Source organism: Hydra vulgaris, chromosome 06, assembly GCF_038396675.1.
Source record: "Hydra vulgaris chromosome 06, alternate assembly HydraT2T_AEP".
Lineage (NCBI taxonomy): Eukaryota > Metazoa > Cnidaria > Hydrozoa > Anthoathecata > Hydridae > Hydra > Hydra vulgaris.
In genome coordinates this window covers 34,328,635-34,346,110 of record NC_088925.1, presented here as the reverse complement: position 1 = coordinate 34,346,110, position 17,476 = coordinate 34,328,635, and the positions used below count along the sequence as shown (strand labels likewise).

At 28.6% G+C, this 17,476-nt stretch overlaps 1 protein-coding gene across 1 annotated transcript in view; it reads right to left on the bottom strand.

Annotated features, from left to right (window-relative positions):
• Nucleotides 1-17,476, bottom strand: part of LOC100208823 (transcription initiation factor TFIID subunit 5) — an 88,412-nt gene that overhangs the window by 64,500 nt on the left and 6,436 nt on the right. Inside the window, exons 3-5 of the mRNA XM_065799929.1 lie at nucleotides 7,952-7,990; nucleotides 7,353-7,392; nucleotides 6,967-7,045 (exon numbers count right to left, since the gene is read on the bottom strand). Of these exons, the coding sequence (XP_065656001.1) occupies nucleotides 6,967-7,045; nucleotides 7,353-7,392; nucleotides 7,952-7,990 (158 nt within the window). The remainder of the gene's footprint in view (nucleotides 1-6,966; nucleotides 7,046-7,352; nucleotides 7,393-7,951; nucleotides 7,991-17,476) is intronic.

Below are 17,476 nucleotides of genomic sequence, written 5' to 3'. Positions count from 1 at the left end.
GACTAATTAAACTATTACTAATTAGACTATTTAGACTATTACTAATTAGACTATTAAAGAGTAATTCTTTTATTGCTTTCATTGCTTCGTTGTATACATCAGTGGCTAAAATTATCTCTTTATTTGGTTTTTCTTCAAAGCCAAAATATTGTTTTAACTGGGACACATCAACTGGAGTAGCAAGCTCTTTTTTATTCATATTTTCTACTTTGAAATTCACAGGTGACATTTTCTCGACTAATCTGAATGGTACATGCCAAGGGCTTGTGAGTTTTCTTACTAGACCCTTTTTTGTAATTGGCGTGTAAATCCAGACTTATTGTCCAACCTGAAATGGATACTTTTTAGTTGATTGATCATAGTGTAACTTCATTTTGGTTTGGGCCTTTTGAATATTTTCTTTGGCGAGGTTTCATGCTAATTGTAGATCTGCTAGAAGTCATTGAACGAGCAAATCAGTGTTGTCAAAGGGATTGTTTCTAGGTAGCAGAGTAGTATCATGCGGTAGTAGAGGATCTCTGCCATATATTAGTCTAAATGGTGTCTCTCCAGTGCTAGCAGATATACTAGTATTATGTGCATATACAGCGGCGGGAAGATTAACATTCTTATCTTGCTGGTTGGAGGTCACATACACTGAAAGATTCTATTAATACGTTCCAAAAAGTCATCCGTTTTGGGGTGATAAGCGGTTGTGAAGGATTTCTTTACGTTTAATATTCCACACACTTCTTTTACTAATTTGCTAGTAAAATTACTACCTCGATTTGTCAAAAAACGCTTTGGTGCTCCATGTTTAAACACAATGTTGTCTACAAATAACTCTGCAAATGATTTTACCGCAATGTTGGGAACTGAAAAAGCTTCAACATACTTAGTGAACAAGCAACCAAAAACGGTGTCATAGCTGCGTCTTAATAGTCCAACTGCATTACCATGCATTTTTCCTGGCCTGTACTCTATTTCAAAATCATAACTTTGTAGCATTAAACTCTATTTTGCTAGGCGACCAGTTGGATCTTTTATCGACATAAACCATTTCAGTGAATTATGGTCCGCTGTAATTTTAAATCTTTGCCCATATACATAAGGTCTACATTTCTGTACTGCAGCAACGACGGCAAACGCTTCACGTTCAGTTGTGAAATATTTAATCTCAGTGCTTTTAAAGTTACATCCACCGTAAAGGATAACTTTTTCGGAGTCTCTTTGAAGTTGCGCTAGAACATATCCTAACGCTTCACCACTCGCATCTGAGTATATAATGAAAGGCTGATTGAAGTCTGGAAAAACCAAAATGGGTGACGTTGTAAGGGATTCCTTGAGTTGCTCAAAACTGTTTTGCTGTTCGATTTGCCATTTGGTGTCCTTTTTAAATAAATTATTTAACGATAAAGTAATATTTGAAAACCCTATAATAAACCTTTTATAGTAGCTACACAGGCCAATAAATGCTCGAACATCTTTGATATTTTGGGTACCAGATAATCTTTTGCTGCTTTGATATTCTCTAGGTCTGGTTTAATACCGTTTGAGTTAATAAAATGATCCAAAAATTTTACTTCACTTGTGCAGAAGGTACATTTCAGTATGTTTAATTTTAATCCTGCTTGTTGTATAGCTTTAATTATCATTCCTATATGTTTCGTATGTTTTTGAGTATATTAAGATATCATCTAAATAAAGCATACAGTTTTTGTATAGATGATCACGAAGTATATAGTTCATCATTCGCTGAAATGTTGAAGGTATGTTAGATAAATCAAAAGGAAGGACTTTGAACTGATATAACCCTTTGTGTGAGATGAACCCGGTTTTCTCTTTAGATTCATTATCAAGCTGCACCTGATAGTATCCACTTAACAGATCCAATGAAGAGAAATATTTTGCACCATGTAACATGTCAAGACTTTCATCAATTCGAGGGAGTGGATAAGTATCCTTCTTTGTAATGTTATTTAGCTTATCAATACATATTCTGAAAGTTCCGTCTTTCTTTGGCACCATGACTACTGGGCTGGACCAGGGATTGATACTCGGTTCAATGACATCATTTGTTAGCATTTCTTCGGTATGCTTATCCAGCAATTTCCTTTGAGATTCTGATAGACAATAAGCTCTTTATCAGATCGGCTGAGCATTGTCAGTATCAATAAAGTGTTGTATTACATGAGTTTGCCCAATTTTGTTTAAGCCTTGACCAAGAGCATCTTTTTATTTGTTAGTAAAGTCAGTAGTTGGACACATTCTTCAGCGTCCAACACGACGGCCTTAGTCTTTGCTTCTAATAAGTCCATCAATTCGGCAGGAAATTTAGCGTCGTATTCTTCAATGGCTTTAGTGGGTAACGGAATAACAACCCCAATTACTTGATTTTTACCAATAGTTATATATTTCGGTGATGAATTTACAACATGTAGCTTAACTTGGTTAGCCGTACCCTTGGTTATGGCAGGGAAAACATGGGCCCCTTGTTCTTCAAAAAGATAAGTCTCTGGTATAAAGAGGCAATCTTCATCAGTTTCTAGAGTGTTCACTATATTCAGGATAGTCTCACATTTTGGTATTGCTTTTATTTCCTTCGAGGCACACACTGTGGTCAATACCATAGGGTGTTCACAGGGGTTGTTGGGCAGCGGCTGGAATAGTATAGGTTCATCTTGTTTAATATGCGTATCGGATATCGATGTTAAATTCTCTTGTTGTCAAGTTTTCTTGTTGGAATCAACATTCTTGGGTCAGTAGTTAAGTGTACTCGTATTTAACGAAATCTCAAAAACAGACGCCATTTTGCTAGCAATCATATTACTTTGTGTTTGAAGGTGGCATAGGGTGTCACCCATACTTCTATTATGATTAAATTTATCATTGATTAGTTCTCGTATCATTAGTATGCTAAATTTTTCTCCGAATTTAACCAGATGATTTCCACAGTCTAATCTGACCTTAAATTGGCTCATAAAGTCGTATCCTAAAATTACTGAATGGGTTAAGTTTTTACCAGTTAGCTTTTCATGCTCAAATACATTGCTTCCAATATCAATTGGACATGAGATCTTCCCAAGGACATGAAGTGGAGTTCCATTAGCCGTTTTCAGAGTACCACGGTGAGGTAGTGGTTTAGCAACCTGATTTTTAATACTTTCAAAGATAGTTTCATCCAAAATACTATATTTAGCACAAGTGTCCATAGGAATAAGCAATCTAAAATCGTAAACTTTACCCCAGATTTCAAAACCAGGATCCTCATCAGGATCAGATTCAGCATGTTATGAGGAATTAGGTTATCCGAATGCAGATTATTTCTTGGGATGTTGTTTGGCGAATAGATTTGTTCATTGCAGGGCTGATTTGAAATAGAATTGTGACGAGGCAGATAAAAGTTTTGGGAGTTAGATTCCCAGTGATTTCGATTCGGAACAGGGTGACGAAAACTGTTTTGTGCTAAAAGTGGAGAAGATTGATCAAAGCAAGATCTTTGAGTATGTCCAACTCTAAAACATCTATTGCAAATAACTTGGCCATCACTGGTGCGGAGGTTACACCCAATTGGTTGAAACATTTCATTCTTGGTGGGACGGTTGCTATTTCTTCTTAAGGATTCTACTTCGGCTTATATTTCTTCGATTCGTTTAATTGCATTGGGGATTTCTTGGTGGGTAACAGCCGCAATTAGTTGTCTGGCGGGGTTGAGTAGTGCATTGAGTTTGGCTTTGAGACTAGACAGTCGATTAGGTATCAATAGTATCTTGTAGCTTCACAAAAGCTACTGCAGCTCGATAATCAACTGGCTGTTTAAGCTTAAGGGCATTCTGTAGGTGGTGTTTCAATCCTTTGATAAACAAATTCAACTTTGTTTCATCATCAATACCAAGCTGCTGACTCTAGAGTCAGCAGTATTGATTTTATCTAGCGTGTTAATATGCAAGTTCAGCATCCTGTGATAAACCAAGCAACTCCATTTTACGGTTCCAAGCCATGTTTACATTGTCATAATATTGTCAGAATTGTTCCTTGAGCTGATAAAAATTGTTCCTAATGTGAGCGGGAAGGGTTTTGTAATACACTAAAGCACTTCCTTCCAAATATAAAGGGAGCACAAGTAACTTTCTCTTGTCAGTCCATTGGTTATGCAGTGCAATGCAGCAAAAACTGGTTAACCATTCTGTAATATCTTCGATTTCAGTACCTTTAAACACCTTTGGTTGCATTTCCTGGATTGGTTTCATTGCTAAACGCTCAAGAATTTCTTCTCAAGACATATAATTTTTAATGGCGTTGTTCATTGAGTTGTGGCTGTTTTCCCATTTAAATCGATTGGTGTCCAAAAGTTCTAACAAGTCCGCATAGTCGCCGGAAGATTGATCAAGGGGGTGTACAAGGGTCTTTGGCGGTACAAGGGAACTTGTTCGATAAACAGGCAGATTTTACTAGAGCGTAATCGTTTCATAAATTCCACACACAAACATGTATTACATATTGTCAAATTAAAAGTTTATCTGTATTTACTGTATAGTTCATTGGCCCAAACAGAGATAAAATTGGCTTGTGATCCGGGCAGTGTCTCAAAATGTTACGCGGTAACTTGTATTTAAATATATATACAAACTATAAGGCTGATCTTGATATTGTTTCCTGAATATAATATTATTAAAACATATATATATAATAAAATATTAAAATATGATTGTTCATTGAGCACCACTATGCAACTCCCCTAACTCTAACTCTCTCTCTAGACCGATTATCGTAGAGTACCACTACGCAACCCCCATCTCTCTATTTTATATTTCTTGGACGCTAGACGCATCCCAGTTCGTAAAACAAGTTGTTTGATAAACATCGTTTCTTGGCATTTATGCCAAATGTTATATGCATCACTTAACTCAAGCTTTCCGCTTGGTTGGTTAGTTTACAACCTTCGTTTACAACTAGTTTACAACACAAGCACTCTACCACTACACAAATAACAATGTGCAGATAACAAATTTTTTTAGAACAAACAGTTTTATATATTAGCCTACTTTTAATTTACAGCCTTTTAAGATTTCATACTTATACAGTATTTTTCAGTTAAACAAAGTTTTGAATCTGTTTTCTATCAGTGATTTTTTAAACAAAGGTTTAAATGACTAAGCTCTATCAGTGACTTTCTATATACTATGATTTTCCATATACTTTCCATTTTTATTCCAAATATACAATATTTATTTGTAAGACTAATAAGTAACTAATTATATATAATCAATAAAAGAATTCTAAAATTGTTTACAAATGTCTAGGTTTATCAAAGTCTATAATCATCTAGGTGTATTTAGGTCTATAGTTGTCTAGTGTATTTAGGTCTCCAATCATCTTGATGTATTCAGGTCTGTACTTGTCTAGGTGTATTCAGGTCTGCAAATATATTAATTTAATGAGATCTACAAACATCTAAAATTTTCCAAATGTATTGAGATCTAAAATTGTCTTGATGTATTGGGAGGGTTGAGTATGTGTTAGGGTAAAAAAAACATGTTAGACATTTGTTATTTTGTTGTTTTTTTTGTTACATGCGTTAGTGTCTACATGAATGAAAAACTAAACCTGAGGTAATTAAAGGTTATTAAATTGAAATTTAAATTTTAACGGTATTAGTTGTTAATACTGTTAATCATTTTAAAAGAAAAAAATAAACAAATTATATATAATACAATTTGTTTATCTTTTTGATATAAAATGACTAACAGTATTACATCCCTAATTAAAATACTAATTATTATAATTAGTATTTTAATTAGGGATGGTCAAAGCGTGACTAGCAAGTCATGATACAATATTAAACCATATGCAGGTATAATAATAAAAAATTAGAAAATGTAACTGATTTTATAAAAATATAAATAATATAATTCATACAAAGATTTAGATGCATTTACATTACTGAAAAAAAAACAAATACAAAATTAAAAATTATAAAAAAATTTTCTTGTTCTTAAGCTCTTTTTATCTATTTTTTCTGTTAATTTAAATAATTCTTATAGGTAGGTTCATCAAGAAGGCTTCCTGATGAACCTACTGATGGTGAAACATGCTGTTGAAGACAACTAAAAATTAGATTAGTTTTTTTACTAATTTATTATTGCTCTGTTTTTTAAGAACATTGAGCACTCTATTTGTAGAATACACTAACATTATATATATATATTATGTACTATTAAATTCCAATAAAGCCTCTTCTCTAAACTCAAGTTAAAATATTCATTTTATATATACAATGAGACTGATGTAAGGTGTAATTTACTTTCTTTTTTATTTTCTATCATTAAACATGGTGTTATCTCATTCATTCATTATCTCTCATATTCGCTCGTTCACCTTTTTTCTTTTTTTGTCTTGCTTTTTTAATAGTCTTAATGTTATTGTTAATAATTTTAATAGTTATTGTTCTTCTTTTTATTGATTTTTTGGTCATTATCTATACTACTTTTTGTTGTTTGTTTTTTGTTGTTTATTTTTTGCTTTATTTGTTTATTTTATTAAGGTGTTACTCCAATGACTATTTTTTAACTATACAAGTGACACTGAAACTAATTTTGTAAAATTCTAAATAAATTTGTAATTTTCTTAATTTTTTGGTTAAATAAATGGATAACAAAAAAACAAAAAATGCAAAACAGCTATTTAAACATGCATTTGTTGTTTTAAAAGAGTTTTTTGCACTTGTATTTTTGTGCAATTAGTAGAACAAAAAATGATATCACTTTTAGCATTATAATGATAGCAGACAAAATATCTTTTAATAATCTTGTAATAACTGTTTAAGATAGACTTTCACACTTAAAAATAAATAAATAAAAAAGAAAAAATATAAACCCAAAAGAATAATCTAATTCATCATAAATATTAAATCTGAAAAAATTCCATAAAAAATATTTTAAAATATCATTGGTAAAGAAAAATACATTCATAATGTGAAAAACTTACCTTCATTTATATACCCTTTGTAAACACACTCCAGATACAAATGAACAAAAACAGGATATAAAACTAATGATAACTCGTGCTATGAAAATTAAAATATAAATTTAATATAATGAAAAGTAAAACATAGCAAAATTAGACAGTTATAAATCTTTTGTTGAATCTTTTTTTTTTCTTCTAAATTTTTAAACAATTGATTAATCTTTTTCCTCAACATTTAGCCCTTTTTTAGATTAAAAAACCCAAGTACTTACATTCCAAAGTATAACACATTCCTAGCACTTACATTCCTATGCATTTACATCTCCTGCTACATCCCTGCATTTACAACTTCTGCTGCTTACACTCTTAAGTGCCTAATAAATTGTAAGTTAAAAAGTAAATCATACCTTGTGAACATCAAGTGATTTTTCTACAAAGTTGAGCAACCTAAAAAAATAATTTTTAATTTTAAACTTTCAATTTAAATTTAAAAACTTTTACTAAGAAATTTTACAATCAAAAATTGTGGTATACTTTACCTGGTTATAAAACAACCTAATATTTTTATTTTTTTACCTTCTGTATGTTACATTTGTAAAACTTCATTCATAACACTTTATCCTACATAACGCATAACTCCATACACAACACATTATCCTACATAACACAAATTCATACAAAACACTTCATCCTACATAAACATAACTCCATACACAACACTTTATCCTACATAACACATAACTTCATACACAACACTTTCAAAAAATTTATTTTATACCCACTATATGCTACACTTGTCAGAACTTTATACAAAAATCATTGTTTATTTTATTTCATTGCCTAACAAATACTTTATACTTATTGTCTAACAATTTACTAATACTTATTGGCTAACAATTTACTTTAATAAATTTTTTTCTTCTTTTCTTTCAATTAAGTACTATTAGAATACTTCTGAAGACCTATAAAATGACTAAAAATCTAAAAACTGAAATTTATAACTCACCCTTCATAATATTCCTCATAACGAAGTGGATCTGCTTCACTAAAAAAATTAAAATTACAATCTTTATAAGAAAATGTTTCATTGAAAAAATATAAAAATTACACTTTGACATTTTGTGGCAATAGTTTATTTTTAAAAACGCTTTTTATCATAAAAATTATGAACTTCAAATTTTTTTAAATGACTCTCATTAATACTTTTATTAACATATTTTTTGGAGATAAAAACATTAACTGATCTATGGGACCCAGCAAAGAGTGATGCAAGGTAACCTTTTTTAAAAGGCAAATAAAATCAATTATGTTTTTATAAACTTAGATTAGAATGTACCTTAGATTTTATAATCCTAGATTATAACTCTAGGTAGATTTAAAAAAGCCATGAAAAAACTATAAAAAAACAATATTATAATAAAAATTGCTATCCAAGTACTTATTTCTTCTTAGAATATGTCTTTGAAAAAAATGTCATTGAAAAAAAAACTTTTGAATAAAGGTAATTGATTTGGAGATTACCGTTGAGTGGGGTTACTTTGATAGGTTTTTGTGATTTTAAAAAAAAATTAAATTCATTAAAAAATTCAATTTATTAAAATTTAAGATTAAATTTTAATAAATTACTGCCGTTTGAATATACCAAATGATCTCTGCTTAACAGGAAAAAATACTTTTCCAAAATATCAGAGTCTTATATATTTTTTAAAAGTCCAAACAGTTATAAATGTAACCCTGCATGTCGGGGTTACTTTGATAGTCCTTGTCAGCATGATTGATTTTGCGCCAGCGTCATCTGAAAGATTAGTCTCATCATAGTTATAAATGTTACAGGGTTCAACGCTTTCTAATGTCTTTTATAATTCATCAAAGTAAGCATTCACAGTTTGTCCACAAACCTCTAAAGATGATCCATGTTAATTCATCAACAGACATTTTCCAATCACAAAGAATGTTTATTGTCTTCAAAAGGCGATTCTCGCAATCAAAAGAGAGTACAGCTGGATGTCCGACTTGTTTTCTATGTTTACCTTTCATTCTGTTGTGCAATGTCCCATATGGAATTTTAGACGTTTTGGATGCTTTCAGAGAACTCATAGTACCCTTCCGGCAACATTGAAGGGCTGCTGACAACTGATTTTCTGAATGTGAACGATAAGCACGACTCCTGTCCTTCCTCTTGTAGGTCCACATATTATGGATAGGTAGGTATGTACCTATAGGTGTATATTTATTGTTGTTTAGAAAACATTTTTTATACTTTCATACACTTTTTTATAAACTTTTTTCATTTTCAACAACTTTAATATGTTTTTTACCTTTCAAATCGGTTTTATGAAATCTTAGTAAACTTTTGATTAGTGTTTATTTATTTTAAACCAAAGACAGTGAAAATAGAAAAGATAATCTTATATATTATTGCAGAACTTTATCCTTTTAGTAGTAGTAGTAGTAGTAGTAGTAGTAGTAGTAGTAGTAGTAGTAGTAGTAGTAGTAGTAGTAGTAGTAGTAGTAGTAGTAGTAGTAGTAGTAGTAGTAGTAGTGTTAGTGGTCATTCGAGCGTGTTTGACATTTTTGGCAAGAAAGAGTTGCAGCACTTTGTTTTATATGAAAACGTGAATGAACGTGTATGCAAATATCTAATGTACTTAAACTTTAAATTAAGTAACGCTAAAACATACTGAAACATTTATCAAGTTTTACAGCTTGATTTTCACTTGAAAATTGCATTGCGTCAAGCTCTCCTTAATTTTGATCTATAATATTTGTTTTCATTAAAAAATCATTATATAGTATAAAAAAATTTTGTTTAACAATGTGCCAGCGTGGCAGAGTGGATAGCGCGCCAAGCTTTTGAACAAGGAAGCTGTGGTTTTACTACTGGCAACTTTTTTTTTTTAATTTTTTCAATAATTTTAAAATACAAAATAATTTTGAAGTTTTATAGATTGTATACAAACATATGTAACGATATTATACACTTTAATAAACGAAAAGATTTTAAAAAAGCTAAAATTTCTAAAAACATCAAAACACCGGGAGAAAAAATTTGTTGCGTATGATTGTGATGTCATGATTGAGATACTTATGTTATTAATGTGCTCAGGCAATTAGTTCTAATAAGCTGCAGATGAAAAATTGTCGGAAACTTAATAAGACAGTCCTGCTACTCCAGAAGGTGTTGCTGTGGAGGCAAAAAAAAAGTCCGTAGCTAGAAAAAAATGTAAAACTTTCTTTTGACAACTAAAAGTTTTTTTGCTACATTAATTTTTTTACTATAAATATATGCTGCAGCCATTTTTCAAAACGCTTTAATATGCTTATTACGTATTTTGAAAAAAAAAACAATTAAAAAATTATTATGAGGAGAAACTCTTTGTAAAACGTTTTTTGAAACAAATAATTTTTATGAACTTTTTCAAAACTCTATAAAATATGTATTCAATAATGTTTGTAGACATCTAAACTTTTTTGTAAAAAAGTCAAAATTGATTTTTTTTACCTTAAGGCGTTTTGAAAAACGGCAGCAGTATGGGTGATACAACAAATATGTTGAAATGAGATAATTTAATGCAAAATTTAAAAGCTCTTAACAAAAGCCACTAAACCAAAAAAATTAAAGGTAATTGCAGTTCAGTGCACTTAAAAATTTTAATATAGTGTATTGGTGCAAAGAAACATTATATCAATCATTTTTTAATTTTAATATAAACTAATTTTCTTCGTTATATAAGTGGATTTTTTACATTTTATAAACAATATATATAAACAAATAACAGATTTGTATATATATATATATATATATATATATATATATATATATATATATATATATATATATATATATATATATATATATATATATATATATATATATATATATATATATATATATATATATATATATATATATATATATATATATAGTGTTATTTGTTTATATATATTGTTTATAAAATGTAAAAAATCCACTTATACAACGTTTTATTCAGGATCGTATGTAATATAAGTAAACTTTTCTAATAAGTCTTTTTTGCTCAAGCTGTTTTGTTTTGATTTTTTGTAGGTATGTTATTATATTTTAAAAAATTGACAAGATTGAAAAAAAATAAAACATATTGTCTCATCTTAGTGGAAAATTTGAAACTTCAATTTTAGATTTGCCACTCTCAATAATTTCTGATTGCTAAAATTACATCATCTTAGAACTTTAAAAATGATAGTCAAGGGTTTTTTGTAAATCGTTGAAGCCACCATTTTTTTGCAAACTAGAAATAAGATTTTACTTAAATTTTTTAAAAAAACTCCTTCCATTAAAGATATATGCAATATATTTTTATGGGATATATTCTAATAAAGACAAAAGCTATTTATTTATTACTATTGTAATAAATACAATCTCTTATCCGTGAAATGATATATCTGTACCAGTTTTATATATTTTTATGCAACTTTATGCAACATAATTAAAATTAATCAAAAAATGTAAGATAAAGGCAAAAGGAAAATTAACGCATAAAGGTTTATTTTGCCACAAACCGACATCAATGCGCAAAAATTTTTTGGCTTAACTTTTAGATTTTTATTATTATTATTTTATTATTATTATTTTAGATTAACATTATTCTTTAGTTTTTAATCGTAATCATAAGAATGAACTTTTTTTTATGACTATGTTTTAATGGTCTAAGAACTTCTTAGCTCTATTTGAATAGTGTACAAATTTAACAGTACTAATTTAATCTTAAATAACAAATTACAACTTGGCTATATAATATATTTTTATAACCTATAATATATAATAATTTATAATATATAATAATTTATAATATATAATAATATATAATAATTTATAATATATAATAATTTATAATATAAAATAACTTTAAAGCATTTAAAACATTTAAAACTCATCTTAGCTCATTCTTAAACAAAATTTATTAATATTTAAAATTAATATTATTAATATTTAAAATTAATATTATTAATATTTAAAATTAATATTATTAATATTTAAAATTAATATTATTAATATTTAAAATTAATATTATTAATATTTAATTCTCTAATAAAAAGGTGTTGTTTTAGAAATTTATTTATTACCATTCTAAATTTTAAAATGGTAATAAGTAAATGAAATTTTAAAATAATACCTTTTTAAAATATTTTTAAAATAATTTTATAAACTTTATAATCGTAATAAAATAAATGAAAATCTAAAGTAACGTTATAATTACGTCTAACCTGAATTTGATGTCATAAAATTCTCTTTATTTTTTAATTTGTAAAAGACATTACCTTTTTAAAATTTCTGCAACAATATTAATTACCGAAAAACAAGGTAACAACTATTATGTTTTAAAATTATTTATGTAAAATAGATGTTAATTCAGATAATACAAATACATGATAAAAATATTTATTTTTTATGCCATAATTAAAAAAATGATATTATAATATTAACTACACTGAGTTAGAACTAACTTACCACCTAAGTAAAAGATTGTCAGAGGTAAAAATTTTCAAGAAATTTTTGATGTAAATATTACTGACCCGCTTTAACTTTACCAAATATAAAATAAATTATGACATTATTGGCTTTTCAAAAACCAAGTTGCTTTTTCTATAAATACTCATAATATTAAATATGTTCAGCCATCAGTTGTGTAAACAAGCGTGGAAAGAATGTTGGAAATAATATCTTTATAAGTATATATAAGATATAAGTTAATTTAAACGTACAAATGCCTATAAGTGTAAACGTCTTTAGCATATATTGAGTTTGCAGGCATTATATGGAATAATTACGTATAATATATCTATAAAATGAAAAAAACTTTAAAATTTTATTCTAAATTTTAAAAATCTTTTTTGCAATATTATTATTTTTTTGCTATAAATATATAAGCAAGATTTAAAAAAATTTCAAAACTTAATACACTGAGTAGAGGTCTTAAATCCCCCAAAACAAAACTGATGACAACGTACTCAACCATTGAGCTATCAATGAAATACATTTAGCAGAAAAACAAACCTAATTATAACTCTCTTATAAGCTCTCAAAATGCAGAAAAGGTGCGCATGTTAATTTTTTTGCTCTTAAAGGTTTTTTTTAGAACAAAATTACTTTACTAAAAATTATTGAAGTAAATAAGGAATAGGTATAGAAATAATCGGTGCGGAATAGATGTGTATAGAAATGGTAGGTTTGGTAAAGATCCTTATTTTACTAATCCGAAAAGCTAGGATATATAAAGAAAAAGTATAAAAAAGTTCAGTTTGGAATAGACTTACAAAGACCTGTATTTTTACGGGTCCAATCTCATCTAGTAAAATATTATTATAAAGATATTTTAAAGATAATATACTGAGAAAGTATTTCCAAAAAAATTATTAAAAATACCCCAGGTATCAAAGTAACCCTACTCAACAGTAAATTCTTCTTTTTTTGTTTCGAGATAAAATAGAGTTTGGAAGTTACAGAGTAGAAAAAGACTAGAAGCTAGTCGAAAAAGAGTTTAGAACCTATAAAGTTGATAAAGAGTTGCAACAATTAAACAAAAACAAAACAAAAAAATGGAAAGCCTTTCCAGTGGGCCTTTCCAGTAGACCTTAGGTATATAAGTACTTTTAAAAAACAACAACTCTGGTTTAGTGTTAATGTGACAGTCCTTGTACATTATAAAACGTGACATATTATAATATTATTTCAAAAGTTTGACTGAGAGAAAAATCAATTTTTCAAATATCTTTGAAAAATTGTTAATCTTTGATAGATTTTCAAAGTTTAAAATCTCATAATCTTATTTTCAGAACATAAAGCTTTTTTTGTTTTATTTTTGTTTTTAACACAAAAGAGATTAATTTATTCTTAATCTTGAGTTTTTTCAATACAACTATTATCCTTATAAGAGCACTATCAACTTCTTTCACCAGAGACTTTTTTCTAAGTAACTTTGTTTAAATTGCCATAACCTGTATAATCTTCCTGACAAAAATAAACTTAATTTCTATTTTATGACTTACACCAACCATTTCCATCAAGACTTTTACCAAGGCTGATGCAATACAAATAGTAGTTTTGCCACCAACATATTTATTTCACAAATTTTTAGTTTGTTAAACATTGAATATTAGAATGAAAGAATAATTTTCTTTACAAAAGAAATTAGTAGACTCTATTAACTTATTGGCTTTAAAAAAACAAGATTGAATTCAGACTGACTGATCTAAAAGGGTCAAATTTGCTGACAAAAAATTCATTGATGATGGGGGTAGGGGGTAGGAGTAGGGGAGTGTCACACTCCTTTTTGCAATACTGTTTATCTTATCCAAGAAGTTCTAATGGGCTTATTGCAGAGCACCACAGATGAGCATCTAACTAGGAAATTTACATTTGGCACAAAATATGCTAAGAGATAGATTTGAACCCTGGATATCTAAATTAATAAATTTTGATACCTAAATTAATATAAATTTTTCTAGGGTAATTTTGAAAAATGGGTAAGGGATTATTAGGGTTAATGAATACATTTTATCATTTCAGGTGTAAACAAAATTTTCTAGAGTCTGCATTAGCAGTTTTTGAAAAGCAACCTAAAGGGAGGATTTAAGAAGTTTGTTTCCAACTGGTATTTAACAAAATAAATAAACTACACTTTATTAATTTTTACAATTATCTTTTTTTTTTTTTTTTTTTATTCACCTCCTCAAGGCCGAGAAGGCCACTACAGAGGAGGAGGCTACTTATTAGTGGTTAATAACCCTCTCTCAACTCTATAGCTCCGAAACACGAACCTTGACGAACAAGGTCGCTAAGCGGAGAAACAAGTTGAGCGCGGTACTACCAGGGACGTGGTGGGGATCGAACTCGGAACCTATCGCTTATGAAGCGAGCTCTTTACCACTACACCACTACCACATACGAATCTGAATCGCATACACATCTGAATCTATTATGTAAGTTTCAAAAGTAAAATACTAACAAATTATAATAAAAATAAAAAAAATCAAGAACTTGATATGCTGAATAAACAGAGTGGCCGCAAAAAAATATCATTAGAAAAAAAAAGACAGAGGATTTTAAAGGAGATTTTGTATCTAATTTACAGGATTTTTTTTATTCCATATGTTTAACATCCATGTTTCTACACTTATAGGGTTTGGAAAGGGGTCAATAATGTCATTTTTTATGTTAAATGGATTTGCTAAAGCAGTTTTTTACAACCTGGTGCACTTTTAGGCGTTAACCAGTTTTGCAGACCAGGAATGGGTATTTTAAACAATATACTACTACCAAGAAATAAGAAAACAAAATGGGAGTTAAGAAGGAGATTTAATCAAATTTTTAACTTTTTAGAGAATAATAGATGATTTTAGAGTAGGTTTTTGAAAAAAGAGGACTTTAGAGGAGCTGTGGCCACCCTGACAAACTGTAAACTTAAATTGTTTAAAAAGATTTAATCAATAATTTTTTGATAAAAATATAGATCAAAAATTAAAGAAAAATCCTTTATAAAATATATTAAACAATTTAAACATATAACCACTGTGTAAAATAATTGAAATTTTTTTTTCTTTGTCAATATATATAAAGGCTAGGATCAAAATTAAACTGGATCTGAATTTAAAATATCAACAAGCTGCATCCTACAAGGATTTTTCCTGGCAAAACAATCAATCACTTTACTTACATCAATCTTAAGAACTTAATGAATGAATTCCAATTAAAGTGAATATATTAGGAAAGGTAAGTTTATCAATGAGAGAAAGGAGTTTCAATAGAGTCTTTCGAAGAGTATCTTTAAAATTACGCTAGTTGTCTTCCATGATATAGCGAGGTTTAGGAAGATAATCCTTGTACTCATTTAAAAAATAAATAAAGTTTTCTTCCTATTCAACATTTAAAATGTTAGTGGACATTGAAAAGAATCCATTATAAACAGCAATGTTTCTATTAGAGAATGACAACTAAATCTGAAATGACAAATGATCAAGAAAAGGAATCGTAATAAGTTTCTTGTAGTTAATTGATTCACTAGGAGAATTATTTCAATTAAGTTGTTTTCCTATTATACGAGACTTGTGCTCATAAACACTAACAGTAGCTGCCAATACTACTGCCTCACTATACTAAACACTATGAATGTGTTCAATGTCTGATCTAAGTCGCTGTAAGGCAACATGTAACAGAGTTACTTTATTATATGAGGCTAAAACTTCAAAGTTTGGCAATTGAAATTGTTTTGTAATTGGTCTTGTTATCTCTAAAGAGCGAGACACAACTACTAAAATAACAATAAACTGAAAAGAACTAGTGGTAAAGAAATAACTCACATCTGAATCATAATTCCAAGATTTTTCTTCATTATTTATCATTATCTCAAAGTAAAGAAATAACTATTTGCATCACACACTGAATCATAATTCCAAGATTTTTCTTCATTATTTATCATTATCTCAAAGCATTTGAGGATAGCAGGAAGTACCTCTATAAACACATCTAGACCATCAATACTGACAATCCATCTTGTACAAAATACATCTATGAGACAAGAATAACGAGCTACTGGAAACATTTTTTTTTTTTTTCAGAATATTAAAATGCTTTGGACTAAAGTTAAAGAACTGAGATACAATACATTCATATCATATTGCTGACTACTTGTAATTTACAGGCATCTACAACACAAAGATTGAAAATATGAGATCCACAGTGTATATCCAGTGATTTTGGATAAATAGTTTTTATTCTTATTGCAGCACCAGAATATTTCCCTGTCATATTGCCAGCACCGTCATAACCTTGACCAACACAAAATTTCATTTCTAATCCTAACTGTTTAACAGTGTTTAAAATTTGGTTTGCCATAGCTTTTCCAGACAAGCCTAAATCACATGCAATAAAGCCAAAAAATAATTCACAAATATCACAATTATTATTTACAAAATGCAACACAAGTGACATTTGCTCCACATTGCTAACATCAGATGCTCCACCAGCTAATATTGAAAAAAATTTAGCTTTTTTAATTTCAGATATTAATTTAGAAACTATAATATCATTATAAATATTTATCAACTCATTTTGAGTAGTTTTAGACCGATATTTATCATTTTTAGGAACAGTAACATTTTGCCCATCCATCAAATTGTTTTCTGTGCAAGTAGATATTATTTTCAAAATTGCTTGAAGATTGCCTGAGTTATTACTTTTATTTTCATAGTAAAAAGAATCATCTCGGTGTTGATAGAACTATTGGTTTTAACATTTTTCTATTTTTCCTGACTTGTTCACCGATTACTGTGTTGAGATTTAAATTAATAAAATTTATCTTTTGTTCCATACATTGACAAAAATGAGTAGCTTTAAGAGTTCAGCGAGGTGAATTGGTGAGTTTTCAGCATGTTTATAAAAATTTTTAATGGCTTTTGAATACGTCACAAATGGAGATTTATAAAGCTGATCAAATTTGCTTGCATTACAACTTTTTATTCTTCAGATTCAAAAATAACACAATTAACACAAAAA